The 13,291-nt window shown below is 36.8% G+C and overlaps 1 protein-coding gene across 5 annotated transcripts in view; it reads right to left on the bottom strand.

Moving 5' to 3' along the window:
- ckap5 (cytoskeleton associated protein 5) overlaps positions 1-13,291 on the bottom strand; it is an 86,052-nt gene that overhangs the window by 63,064 nt on the left and 9,697 nt on the right. For 4 of the 5 annotated variants that reach the window (XM_062035471.1, XM_062035469.1, XM_062035470.1 and 1 more), the window contains exons 2-13: positions 9,735-9,838; positions 9,167-9,360; positions 6,801-7,007; positions 6,467-6,638; positions 6,246-6,375; positions 5,206-5,306; positions 4,977-5,090; positions 4,783-4,887; positions 4,334-4,423; positions 3,023-3,187; positions 2,802-2,930; positions 2,518-2,685 (exon numbers count right to left, since the gene is read on the bottom strand). In XM_062035471.1, coding sequence (XP_061891455.1) covers positions 2,518-2,685; positions 2,802-2,930; positions 3,023-3,187; positions 4,334-4,423; positions 4,783-4,887; positions 4,977-5,090; positions 5,206-5,306; positions 6,246-6,375; positions 6,467-6,638; positions 6,801-7,007; positions 9,167-9,360; positions 9,735-9,791 — 1,632 coding nt within the window. In that variant the 5' untranslated portion in view covers positions 9,792-9,838. Of the gene's footprint in view, positions 1-2,517; positions 2,686-2,801; positions 2,931-3,022; positions 3,188-4,333; positions 4,424-4,782; positions 4,888-4,976; positions 5,091-5,205; positions 5,307-6,245; positions 6,376-6,466; positions 6,639-6,800; positions 7,008-9,166; positions 9,361-9,734; positions 9,839-12,989; positions 13,040-13,291 lie in introns of all 5 variants that reach the window. The other variant, XM_062035468.1, reaches the window with a different exon arrangement.

The raw sequence follows: 13,291 nt of genomic DNA on the forward strand, positions 1-13,291 counted from the left end.
AAGCATTATGGGTTTTTTTAATAGTTTTACTGCTGTGAAGACATTACTACCAGAAACAAATTAGCGTGTGTAGTATGTATAGTATGATTTCATTATTAATATTAATCTCCTTCGGCAATTGGCGCCACTTTACCTACATCACACTCCTTTGGGGGATTAAGTTGAGCCTTGTATAGTTGTGCAAGTAATTGTGGTGTTTCAGCATCTTTAGATACAGACTTAACCTGGATTTTTGACTTTTATGTTGGCGTGGCGAAGTTGGTAGAGTGGCCGTGCCAGCAATCGGAGGGTTGCTGGTTACTGGGGTTCAATCCCCACCTTCTACCATCCTAGTCACGTCCGTTGTGTCCTTGGGCAAGACACTTCACCCTTGCTCCTGATGGCTGCTGGTTAGCGCCTTGCATGGCAGCTCCCGCCATCAGTGTGTGAATGTGTGTGTGAATGGGTGAATGTGGAAATACTGTCAAAGCGCTTTGAGTACCTTGAAGGTAGAAAAGCGCTATACAAGTATAACCCGTTTATCATTTATTTATCATTCCATTCACATTGACCGGAATATTTACAAACGCTTCCCTCCTTGATGGCTTCACATTCGGGTCCTAAACACTTTATACTTTTCCATCCACCCGCTTCAAGCATGCTCTAAATTGATCGTTTTGGAGCCACAAATCATTGAACTTGCACTTACCCATCTTATGCAAGTAATTCAGGTTTTGCTGTGGGCTTTCAGTAAGTTTTCTCCGCTGCAATGCTAAGCTGTAAGAACACACCGCTGCGTGTGCACAGTTCACTGACTACCGGGCAGCAAAGTAGCCTACTTTAGATCCGTTATAGCGTCTTCAAAAATCAAAACAATTTAAAGCAAGACTGAAGTTAATGCATTTTTATAATACAAGAAAAATTGAATTTTAAGGCCTTTTAAAATCGTATTTAAAGGGGGACTGCACTTTCTTTGGAATTTTTCCTATCGTTCCTGATCAAAGACATGACGACGGATGGATTTTTTTTTAATGCATTCTAATTATTAAATAAATTCAATCAAAAGTTCGCTTAAAATGAAGCCTATGGGAGCCATTCAATTCTGCCAGTAGAGTCCCTAAAAAAACATCCAAACACCTCCATTAGGGTTTTATATACATGATGTAAGTATATATGTAATGTAGTAACGGACACATTTATAATACAATTTTATATTTACGTATTTTGATCATTTTAAGAATACTTTAAGCATTAATTTCAAAAAAGCATCTCAACGTTTGATTTTTCTTTTTTTTCTTCATCACTGATTTCTGCTTACTGCAGACTTTATGAGAGCTAACAAACATTACAAAACATCACTTATCGTGCAAGGTCCGCTGTCATTAGGATGCCAATTGCTAGGCAATGTCTCATAATACCGGCAAAGAAACGGGGTCGGGGGGGGGGGGGGGGGGGGGGGGGGGGGGGGGGGGGGTTCGCGGTACAAGCGCGCTTTGTGTCTTTCTCACCAGTTTCAGATCCTAAATAGCTGTCATAGTGTCCCAACTTGTCGGAATACCTACTCAGACGTCTTCTGTGCAGGTGAGATGCATGATTTATGATCTACAATAAACTTACAGGCAGCAAGGATGCAGCAGATCACTCGATGATGTAAACATAGGGACGCAAGTTTGTGATCACAACGCCGCTATTAATTGTCTGTCTCCATTAGCGCTTATAATAACAGTATCACGAATACTTGGTGAATATTTAAGTCACAAAATGTAAATGGAATAACGTTGGAGCTTTTTGAATGGTTATTTATTGGATTTTATGGGCAAAATAGTGGAGCTCCCATTGGCTCCGCTGTAAGCAGACTTTTATTTACATATATTAAAAAGAATGCATTAAAAAAAATCCATCCGTTGCCATGTCTTTCATAATGATTGTGATCAATAGGCATCCATTCATCCATTTTATACTGCTTGTCCCTTAGGGGGGGGGGGGGGTGGAGCCTATGTCAAAATAAGTGCAGTTCCCTTTTAAGACATTTTATTAGATCTTCCAATATATTATTTGGTTTATAAATCATAAGTATTTTCACAACAGGCATAAGTATTTTCACAACAGGTTAAAGGTTTAAAAGCTCCTTTTGGCTTCTGACGTATACACCAGTATATGGCAGCATATGCGAGGAAGTGCAGAGACGGCCTAAAAATGTCTAAAAACCTTTTTTTATTTGAATCGATTAAGAATAGTAATAGTAAGAATTGTGATGTGGATGTGAGTAATTTTTTTTACATGACTCTTATTTGTTCATGTTTTTATTTTGAATCTGCAAAATATAGTGAGAAGGGTGGCTATGCCTCTCCCATTTCTAAACTACAAATCAGTGTGTTAAATCAATGTTCATGTGTATTTGAAGATGTTTAAAATTACAGGGAAGAAGATAGAAGAATACAATAAAAGTCTGAACAACCATCAATTTTACAACCCCCATGCAATACCTCTGCGGTCCCTGCAAATAATGTTTTAACAACTAAACATTTACGTTTTTACCTTGCTGGAGGCTCCACCTGATGTCTTTTTGGGTGGGGCAGATGACTTAGATGGGGCTTCAGCTGCAGGAGGCGGCACTTTGGCCGCCTGCTTCTTATTGACACTTCCTCCCCCTCCAGCACCTTTCTTCCCTCCTAGAAGCTCTACTTTATCAGCACACTCCTTTATCTGTCAACGTACAATCACCAAAGAGCAGCAGTAAGCAAATGACAAGTTTTGAGGCCATACAACTGACAGAAGGCTCTCTTCCAATTGATCATATTCTACAGTTGCCGTTTTTATACCTTGTCAAGTTTGAGTTTATCCAAATCAGCAAGGTAAGGGTTTACAACTTTCTCGCCCACCACTTTCATGGCAGTCCCCAAAGCTTCAAAGGCAGCATCACGCACCTCTGGAGCAGAGTCATTCACTTGCTGATAGAGAAAAATAAACAAAGGTATGTGAGGAGAGAAATGTGTAACATTGGTCATAAACAATGACTCTTTAGTTTACTATGAACAAATACCTTGATGAGGGCAGCACAAAAGGGTTTGAGGACACTCTTGGGCAGTGTGGCCTGAGCGCAGTGTCTGAAGGAGCGGGCCAAAAACAGAGAGGCTTGCTGCTTAATGGAAGGGTTTTTATTATCCATCACGGCCAGGATGTCTTCTGACAAATTTTGCAGTGTAGTCTAAAAGAGAGTTTCATATACATGTATCAAAAATCAGACAATAAATCAGTACAGGGAATTTCCACTGCACCATTAGACACGTGGGAATCAAGGCATAAATGTCAGTCTTGAGTTGGCTGTGGATATATGGTTTGCAGCATCTAAGGCTGAATCAAATCAATGCAAGCAATCTAACCGGAAAACCTTTTTTTCTTTCCTCACTCTTCTATTTAATTAGAAGACAAACATTGTGCAGTGGTGCCTCATTTTTTGTTAATCCACCCCAAAAGGTCAGACAAAGACTAAATTATACGAAAACCAAATGAAATTATTTTTCCAGTAAGTAAGTAATGTCAATCCAATTAATCAATCCCAGACACCCAACATTATAAAAAACTATTTTACATGATAGTCTTTATGTAGAAAACAAATACATAAAATGCTGAATAAATAAAAAACAAAACATTTAACATCACTTATCTTTATTGAAGACAGTTGTTGGCAAAGACGCCAATAAGCGGAGGGGGCAAGGGACCACGTGCACGCAACCTTTGTATTTTGCTACAAGCTCTTACTTAAATTTAACATTCTTTGTCAAAGTGCTGACACTTGCAACTGTCTTTTGTAGTCGTACTCAAAGATGAAAAACATTCAGTCACCAACATGTGGGATTCTTTGTTTGGACACGTGATTCTGTGGAATGATACACGGGCAAACGTGTTACGTTTAGTGTTTGTTTGTACGATAACAGATGGTATATGAAAAACCGGGGCACAAATTTGGCAAACAATGTTATAGAAAAACAAATCATACAAAAAGTGAGGCGCACAAAAACCGAAGTACCACTGTAAAAGGCAAAGGACCATAGGATTGACAACATTGTTCAGCAGGCTAAGAATGGCTCATGTGTGCCACAGTCACTCATAATTACTAGGATCGCTATAATTGCCCGGGTGACTTATTTTCACAACACTATCAGAGTAGTCCATCCACCATCAAAAGGAAACAACTGACAAAAAGAGCAATCAGGTCTTTGTTAATTTTAAATGCAGCATTTTTTCCTTTCTTGTTCAAATAATAATAATGAAATCAGTAGTCAGTAATAATCAAGTAGGGTGATAAAATGAGGTGGTGTTCAGAACTTAACTACCGTTGACATAAACTTACCGTGAGAAAGATGGCATCAACGGCTTCTTGCAGTGCCTGGACAACTTGAGGCTTCTTTTCTTTGAATTTATCCAGAATAGTTGGAACAACCTGGGAATTAGGTAACGGTAAATAATTTACACAAATAAATACCAATTCGTATTTAGTGATTATCAGTCACAGTAATATAAATATAGGATTTTTGGGTCGTTCTCCACATTTACATTCTCATCCTTTTATATTTGTATAAAACTATTTTGATGCCGTTTCTATTTACGTAACAGAGCAAAGGAAGGATGACATTTAGAACAAATTACGGAACCCGAACATTAATCAGCAAAATAATTATATGACAGCACAGTGTAATGAAAAAAATCAAATAACACTAAATTAATGTATAAACACATGTATGCTGTGGGAGGTCACCAAAAAAGTATTTGCTTTGAAATTAAGATTTTCTTACAACTTACCTGTCCAGCATATGTTCCAAACTTCTTCCTGAGACCAGTGGCCAGTCCAGCCAGGCATTTAGCAGCCATTGAAACCAGCATGACATTGGCATCTTTCCCCACAACCTACAATACACAACAGTCAGTCAAAAAGGAGAAGAGTTGCACAAAAAAATCTCTTCAGAATGTAAAGAAATGAACACAATCCAGTTAACCTTCTTGAGTGCTCTAACAAGATCTCCATAGTCCCCACCCTCTAGTTTTGGGTTTTTTGTTAGCGCATCAACTGTTTCAAGGACTTCTTTCCTCTCTTGCCATTTTTTAGCTTCCTACAAAAAACAGAAAATAAACAAAAAAAAATGTGTGAAGTTGCACCAAATACACTTAATTATGCATGCTGATGAACATAATACATTCATACATAAAACAGTTCATGGAACTTACAATTTTATCATAAAAGTCTTTGGGTAACTTAGAGAGAATATCCACAGCTTCTAGAAGTTCATAAGCATCAACTGCAGCCACTGTGTCCTCCTCTTCCTCTTCTGGAAGAGACAAGTCAACATCAGACACACCATCAATTTAAAGTATTTTGCTGAACATAACGCTAACTTAACTTTAGTCATACAATTGTCTTTTTTTTAAGATTAGCTTACCTATTTTACACAGCAAAACATAGGAGGTAAATGTCTTGCGGCTCATAGTATGTCAACGATAATCAATTCAAAGACTTATGATAGGAACTCGGGTTGTCAAAAATATTGGCACCAACACGCAAAAAATAGGCGGAGTAAATCCGCTTTACAACAAACTTTATATGTGGCTGGTTTGTCAGAAAATAAGACGCACATTGGTCTTGAAGGACACCTATGATGAATTTTTCTTATCTGATTTATAAATAATACATTGTTTTATACTTGTGTTAAACAATGTCAAAGCGTGAAATCATAAACTTCTTGCATTTTGGCGCCTATTACCTCTGTTTTTTGCGGTTTTGCATTCCGGCTAATTATGACATCACCGAAAGGCGGAATCACTTATTTAGAAAGTCAAGCTCTCAACCAGAGGGGGAGGAGCTTAGCAGAGTCTTTTGGAGAGGGTGGGGTGAGGTTTCAATTGCAATTTGGCAACGCCTCCAGAATCGAACAACTTTGAGACATACTCAAAAAAACGGGTTATAATAGTGACTGTGGAGAAAACTAGGCACAATTTTCAGCACATTCAATACTTATTATTTGGACCACAAGGAAGTGTTTTAAAAGTAGTTTAATATCATCATACAAAAGATCTCTTTTGAAACAGTATTCAATAAAGTAAAAAAGTAAAAGTCAAGGTTAAAACTGCATGGGTTCAGTCTTTATATTTTGATCGAGGTATCGAATAAGGATCGATAATAGTGGAAATTCATAGGTAGCTGTATAGACTTATTCCCTAATGAGCACTATAATACAATAAGTAGCTTGATATACAGTTAATAAAAATACCGTCTGACTGTTCTCCTTTTGCCTGTTGCTGTTGAAACTTTGCCTTCAGGTCCTGCTGGGAGCGCAGGAACCGACTCTGTTTGGGTGGGGTTGAAGGAATCTTCACCCACTCCTCGTCAAGCTCCTTCAACTAGGAGACACACAGGCAAACACAAACAGTTATTTGATTGATAATGACGAATTGCACGTGTATATTGTTCTCTGATATGAGCATGTCTCACCAGTACAGAGTTGATATGCTGTAGGGAAGGTTTCAAAGCATCTCGGATCCATCTGTATATTTCTACAGCAAGCAGCTTGGCCTCATCTCTCACCGCCTTCTCTCTAGACTCAAACTGTTTGGGTAAGACCTTCACCACAGGCTTTAAAGTCACTATTTTAGATCCAAACTCACTGTGGGAAAGCAACAACATGAACAGGATAGAATCAGGTCTGGTCTGTATGCATACCATGGTCATGAAATGTGGCAAGGTTACAAAATGCGTGCTAAAGTGATCCTTCTATTTAAGGAAAGTGTGCAAGGTAAACCATTTTGTATAGCAAAGTCGCACTGACCAGAGAGCCTTCCTCAGAGTTTCAATACAGGCCACAACTATCTTGGGGTTTTTGTTGTCCAGTCCTTTCAGCAGCTCATCCTGCACCACCTCAGTTTTTTCTATTTCGATATACATCAGACAGATGTCTGTGCCCAGCTCCTTAGCCCGGGCCTTTGGCTGGTTAAACACTTTGGTCACCACGCCCGAAACGACATCACCCGCTGTCCTGAAAAATAAAGAAAAATACATATGATTATTATATTTTAGTTCTATATTAAATCAGCACACAGGAGAGAATGAAAGGATTAGGTACATGTTGTAAGACTAATTGAAATTAACAGAAAAATGTTTTTGGAAAAATTTGTTCTCGCAGGCAAATTTTATTTCATGAGTGTAGGCAATTCACCGGAGGGCTCATTTATTAGGCTTGCTTCCGCACCTTTTTTTACGACAAATTTGAGATGTATCAAGAGTGAAATGTGTGAAAATATGCTGTGCGCAAAAATTTATTTGACAGGCGGTGGATAATTTGGCAACACACAGGGATGGTCATTCAGGCTTTGCCAACATTTGATTTCAACATTCTAAAAAGGCAAGGACACAAAATTCCCTTTTTTACAAATGCATTTAATGCTTCCTATTCTTATTAATACAATGGAACTTCGTTTTACGAACTTAATTGGTTCTTTAACGGGGTTTGTAAATCAAAACATTTGAAAAGAGCAGCAAATTTCTCCTTAAGAAACTATGTGAATATGAATAATGAGTTCCAGCCTGGACAAAAGTCCCTATTTCAGTTAAGGTTTGTACTTTGAACACACTATTAAAGTGCTATAAAGTACTGTAAATCAAACAAACCTAACAAGGAGGTGATTAATTACTATCACTTGAAAGAGGTGATGCTGAATGAGAGGTAGTCTTCTACTCCGCTGTGAAACAAGTTCGTTTTGGCATCTTTTTCCAGAAAAATCTGTTTTCGTCACAATTAAAAACTTGCTGTGGTATAAAGTCGGCTTCTTCAATCTCTTCATTACAAGCAAGCACATAATGGCTGCCAGTGGGACACAAAATAAAATGAATTAATAAAGCGTTCATACACAAAGACATTGTTCGTACACAGACGCATATTTGGCTTGATCTAAAAGTTAATAAACCGAAAGGTTCGCAAATAGAGGTTCCAGTGTATTTGTGAGGATGTATTCATTTATCTAGGCAATCATTTTGCCACCTATTGCAGTCACAATGTGTTCCTGTGACACCGGCAACAAAGTTGCCCCTTGCTGGCCGTCTCTGCAGGATGCGCCATTTTGTGAGCAGTCTTATTTACGTGCCTCAACTTTGACTGAGTCTTCTCCCCGACAGCCATGTTTGTCGTTTCTCGCGCTTCCATAGCAAGTCTACTAACAGATAGATGTACATTAGAACTATACGCTACTTTGTATTAGGCCTGGTCGAGATGGCCAAAAAATTAAATCTCCAGTTTTTTCACAAATTTGATTTACTTTTTTTTTTTTTTTTTTTACTTACTTTTTAAAAGAAACCAATGAATAAAAAATACAGCTATAATTCAAAACATTTTTTCTTTGATTTGATGAAAAACTAGTAGTTTAAAAGGACATTGCATACGCTGCATCTTACTCTTGGCAAAATTCAAATTTGCATTGTATTGTTCTTTTCAGACGAGATATAAATTGTACTCCTAATGGAATCATTTTTTTAACAACTAAATTAAGAGCTTCCTTTAGGAGGCAATACTTTTGTCGTGAACAAATTACTTCTGTTAAAGAAAAATGTAGCATTGCACATTGCATGCAAATAAATAATGTCCAACATTGAGACTAATAAAGTGCAAGCTTAAAACTTCTGTTTTATACTTCGGTAAGAAAAAATTTTGTATTGTATATTGTATGCAAATAAATAAATCAGGTAAAAATTGAGGACTATAGTTATAATAAGTAGATAAACAAGTCTTTTTCACTGTACATGCACCACATCTTGGCGGTGTGCAGAGCGACTGCTTTAGTCATCGTTCTCCACTGTGCTTCTTTCTCATCATACAAAGTTCCTACTTTGTGTAAATGATTCCACCACAGTAACCTGCATTTTAGCGGGAGATTGTTGTAGTGGTCTTGATCGTCTCGTAAGATTTGCATTTCCCGCACTCGGCAGGAGGATATAGTTTCAAATGCAGGAAATAAGTGGGAGGTCCGCCTTGCTGGTCTTTTAGCTTCATGGAAATGTGGCATCCAAAACAATTTAGTTGAATATCCCTGTTTTATGGCCATGTGCTTTATAGTCATAGGATGGGCAGTTACAACTCATTTATGTATTTCTTTAACAACAGCATTTTTGAAAGAGGTATCCACTGAAATTTTCAGCACTCACTTCCCAGCAACATGGGCATTCTCAACGTAGGCCAAGGCCGCCTCCAGCCCTTTAAGTTGAGCAACAGCATTCGACTCGGTGACAAATTTCTTGATCAGTCCGAGGTACTTCCCCCACTCTGAACTCTTCTCGTCATCTATCCTCTGGAACAACTGCAGAGCTTCTTCATAACCATTCAAACGGGCTTTCCACACCTGGAAAAACAAAAATGGCCAGGGTAAAAAGTAAAAAAAATCAACAATTTGGAGCCTTCCAAAACATTGAGTGGGGTCCATTATGTGTGTTAGTTAATAACCCTCCTTATTTTAAATAAAAACAAAGAAAGAGGATCTATTTTCTTGAAAATAGAAAATAAAAGTTGATCAAAATTAAGAGCTGTTCCAATTGAGATTCAGTTCACCATTTGCTAGATTTAAGTTCATTTAACAATGTAACAAAAACAATGACAATATCCTTGACACAGTTGCCTCTCACACAGACAGGATCACCCGTTTGTGTTTTAACGTGTTGATTGTGCAGTCTTGTCTTTGTTGACGTTTGGCTCCAGAAAATATTTGTGAATTAGTACCTTATGTTCACATTTTTGGTCGATGGGAAGCTTCATCCACTCACTATCGTCCCCCATGATGACCACTTGGGGGCGGGGGCAGGCTTGCCCAGAAAGGTAGTCAACTGGAAAAGAAAACAGAAGAATTCAGTTTTACCTAATCAAAATCGCATAAAAGATGAGATGGCAATATCATACCATCTCATCGTATAATATTGCATTTTAAGAATGTAATGCCAACTTTATTAGGTATATAATTTTGACTGTGTGGTTGGGTACCAATCACATTCGTACTGATACGGTACCAATTTCAGAATCAGTATCAGTAGTCAAAGGTACTAATTTTCAGCTTACTAGTATAGTCCATTTTTTTATTTAACATTTAACAGTAATAACTGTGCTGTCAAGTTGTTTTGTTTTTTTACACTTTTAAGTCATTTGCCAGGCAGTACGCATTAATTTCAGTTTGTCCTAGGTGTGCTGCCATAGTCAGAAAGTAGTCTTTACCATTAAATTAAATGTAACAGTCTTGTCTTTTGTTGATCCCTACAAAGTGTTTGCCTCTAGGTATTGTACTCAGTATACTGTTTGACTGTAGCATGCATCTTAATTTGTATTGTCATTACCAAATTTGGAGGTGTTAAAAACGCCATGTAAAATCCCCAATGCTAATTAATAGCATGTATATGGCATATATAATGTAAATTAGCAACAACATAGCACATTTTAAAAAGGGGAGCCTAATGTCAAGTGCTTTTTGTAAGGAATACTTGCTTTGTTGGCATTGAAAATTGTAACATTACCTCAAGACAGCCTATTATTATTACGCCTGTTTGCTCGCCAATTGCTTGAACCAGTGCCAAGTATCCAACCGGATGTGAGGTCACCTGCAACCCATGTATCAAAAATTGTTACCGATTGATTTTGTGTGGGTCAGTACTCCATTTCCTCACTGGCTTTCAACCCAGCATGAGACTTTGAACTGTTAAACTGTTAATAACTTTTTAACTGCCTTTTATCTAACAACTTGCTCTTTCTGCTCTTTTTTATGTGCATATATATTTATTTTACCTCTGTTTTAAGTTATATATTTTAGTCCATCCTTTGCCTGCATTAATCTGCTTTTGTGTGTTTACTTGTTTGTGGTGTACAGCCCTTTGTTTTTCAACTGTGGTTGTTTTTAAAGGGCTTTATAAATAAAGTTGGTATGGTATGGTATGGTAGTACCAACAGATTGATTTTACGTGATTCAGAACTCGGTACAGAATTCGGTCGGTACCTATAAAAGATCCAAACTCTGTACCCATTTCTATTTGACTCATTATAAGTAACCTTGAATGATAATCCAGACATTTACGGACACATGTAGTTAATAGAAACTGTAAAGTCTGCACAATCACAGGAAAGCTACTTAAAAGGTCATCCTGCGATGTAAATTTTGCGATTTTAATATTTTATACATAAAAATGCATATAAAGAAATAATGTTAACTCAATAAAGCGTATTTCTGTTTTTAGCTTTAACTTTTCATTTTTTAGCAATGTAACCATATTTGCAAACAACTTTTCTCTTCATAGAATTTTCTTTCAATAAAGAAATAAAGTGCAAAAATGTCAAAGCATCATAAACAGTTATGTCAAATAGCAGCAGAGGTGTTCTTTTTGGAGAGCTGTATTATTTTCAGTTTTGTGCCCAAGGGACTGATTTTATTTAACACTATATTATTATTTAGAAACCTATAGGGATCACAGAGACAGGTTGTTTTTGTGTTACTGTATATATTTGTTTTTCTGAAAAATCCCACTTAATATACTTTGGGTAACAACAGTCAATATTTATTTATTTTATTTTATTAGGGGGGTAACAGTCAATATTTATTTATTTATTAGATTTTATTTTTTTCTTATATAATAAAAGTGAGCTTTTGTTAAACCAAATATCGTGTGTTTCTTTCCATATACAACAACCTATCTGGACTCGATAAGAGAATCGACAAGGAATCGGTTCGATAAGGGGATTCGATAATAGACTCGAACGTGATAATTTCTTATCAAACATCATCCCTATATATCAAGGTTACTGAATTCACTCTTTATTTGGAAGTAGTGTTGTCCCGATACCAATATTTTGGTACCGGTACCAAATTGTATTTTGATACTTTTCCATACTTTTCTAAAGAAAAGGGGACCACAAAAAATTGCATTATTGGCTTTATTTTAACAAAAAAAATGTACAGTACATTAAACATATGTTTATTATTGCAATTTTGTCCTTAAATAAAATAGTGAACATACAAGAAACTTGTATTTTAGTAGTAAATAAGCAAACAAAGGCTCCTTAATTAGTCTCCTGACGTATGCAGTACCATATTGTGTCATTTATCATTCTATTATTTTGTCAAAATGAATTATTAATCCACTTGTTCATTTACTGTTAATACCTGTTTACTTTATCTTTTAACATGGTGGTGGCTGACCGGTACTTTTTAGAGGCGGTATAGTACCGAATATGATTCATTAGTATTGCGGTACTATACCAATACCGGTATACCGTACAACCCTATTTGGAAGTCAATGAAAGTGCCAAAACACATTATCATATTTTCCCCAAATTAAGTATATAATAAAGTGTGTTTTATCCGATTAATCTAAAAAACTAATCGATAGATTATGAGATTACTAAAATAATCGATAGCTGCAGCTATTCATGGAACAATAAACGGTACAATGATAAACTGTGGTACAATTCCTGACTTTTAGAATTAGTGTTTTAAATTAAAAGTATTGTAAAACCGATATTGACAACACATTGATCACAGACTGGTGATACTGCTTATTTACTGTAGACACATGCTAGCACTAGCTCATTAGATATCTTAAACACGAATACAAGAGACTATATACACCAATCTAAACGTGTATAAACACATTGCTGTCTGAGCAACTAAACTATTCAATTGTGTATATTGAATCCACAGACTGTATTATCTTAGAACAGAGTGATCAATGTATACTCGAAAGAACAATGACAACAGGAAGCGAACTTGCGTGACATCACATAAACCGGAAGTGATGCGCCCAAAACCTGTTTATTAATCATTTTTAAAAAACACTCTAAAACACAAAGCACATTCAACAATACTGTGATAATGATAACCGTGATAATTTGTGTCACAATAACCGTGATATGAAATGTTCATATTGTTACATCCCTAGCTGCAGCGTGATTATGGTGTGCAAACAAATAACGTGTTTCTGATTAAAAAATGTCTCTTACCTGCTGACAGGTGGGACAACTCTGACAAAGGCTGAAGTGTCAGTCGAAACCTTCAGCAGGAAAGAGACATCTCTTACTCAAAAAAAATGTACTTAGCAGCAGTCCTTGTCAATATGTAAAACTTGATGTAATATTTGCCAAAACAGTGGTTTATAAATAGGACTAAGTGCTGTCATGTCAGCTCAGTAATATTTGCTCACATGTACCCCTGCAAACTTAAAAGCTTTAGCACGTGACGGACTAATGCAGATCCAGGGCGGGGCTGTGGGTTCCATTTCATATCGATTGAGCTTCATCGAGCA

This window comes from Entelurus aequoreus, linkage group LG24 (assembly GCF_033978785.1).
Source record: "Entelurus aequoreus isolate RoL-2023_Sb linkage group LG24, RoL_Eaeq_v1.1, whole genome shotgun sequence".
Lineage (NCBI taxonomy): Eukaryota > Metazoa > Chordata > Actinopteri > Syngnathiformes > Syngnathidae > Entelurus > Entelurus aequoreus.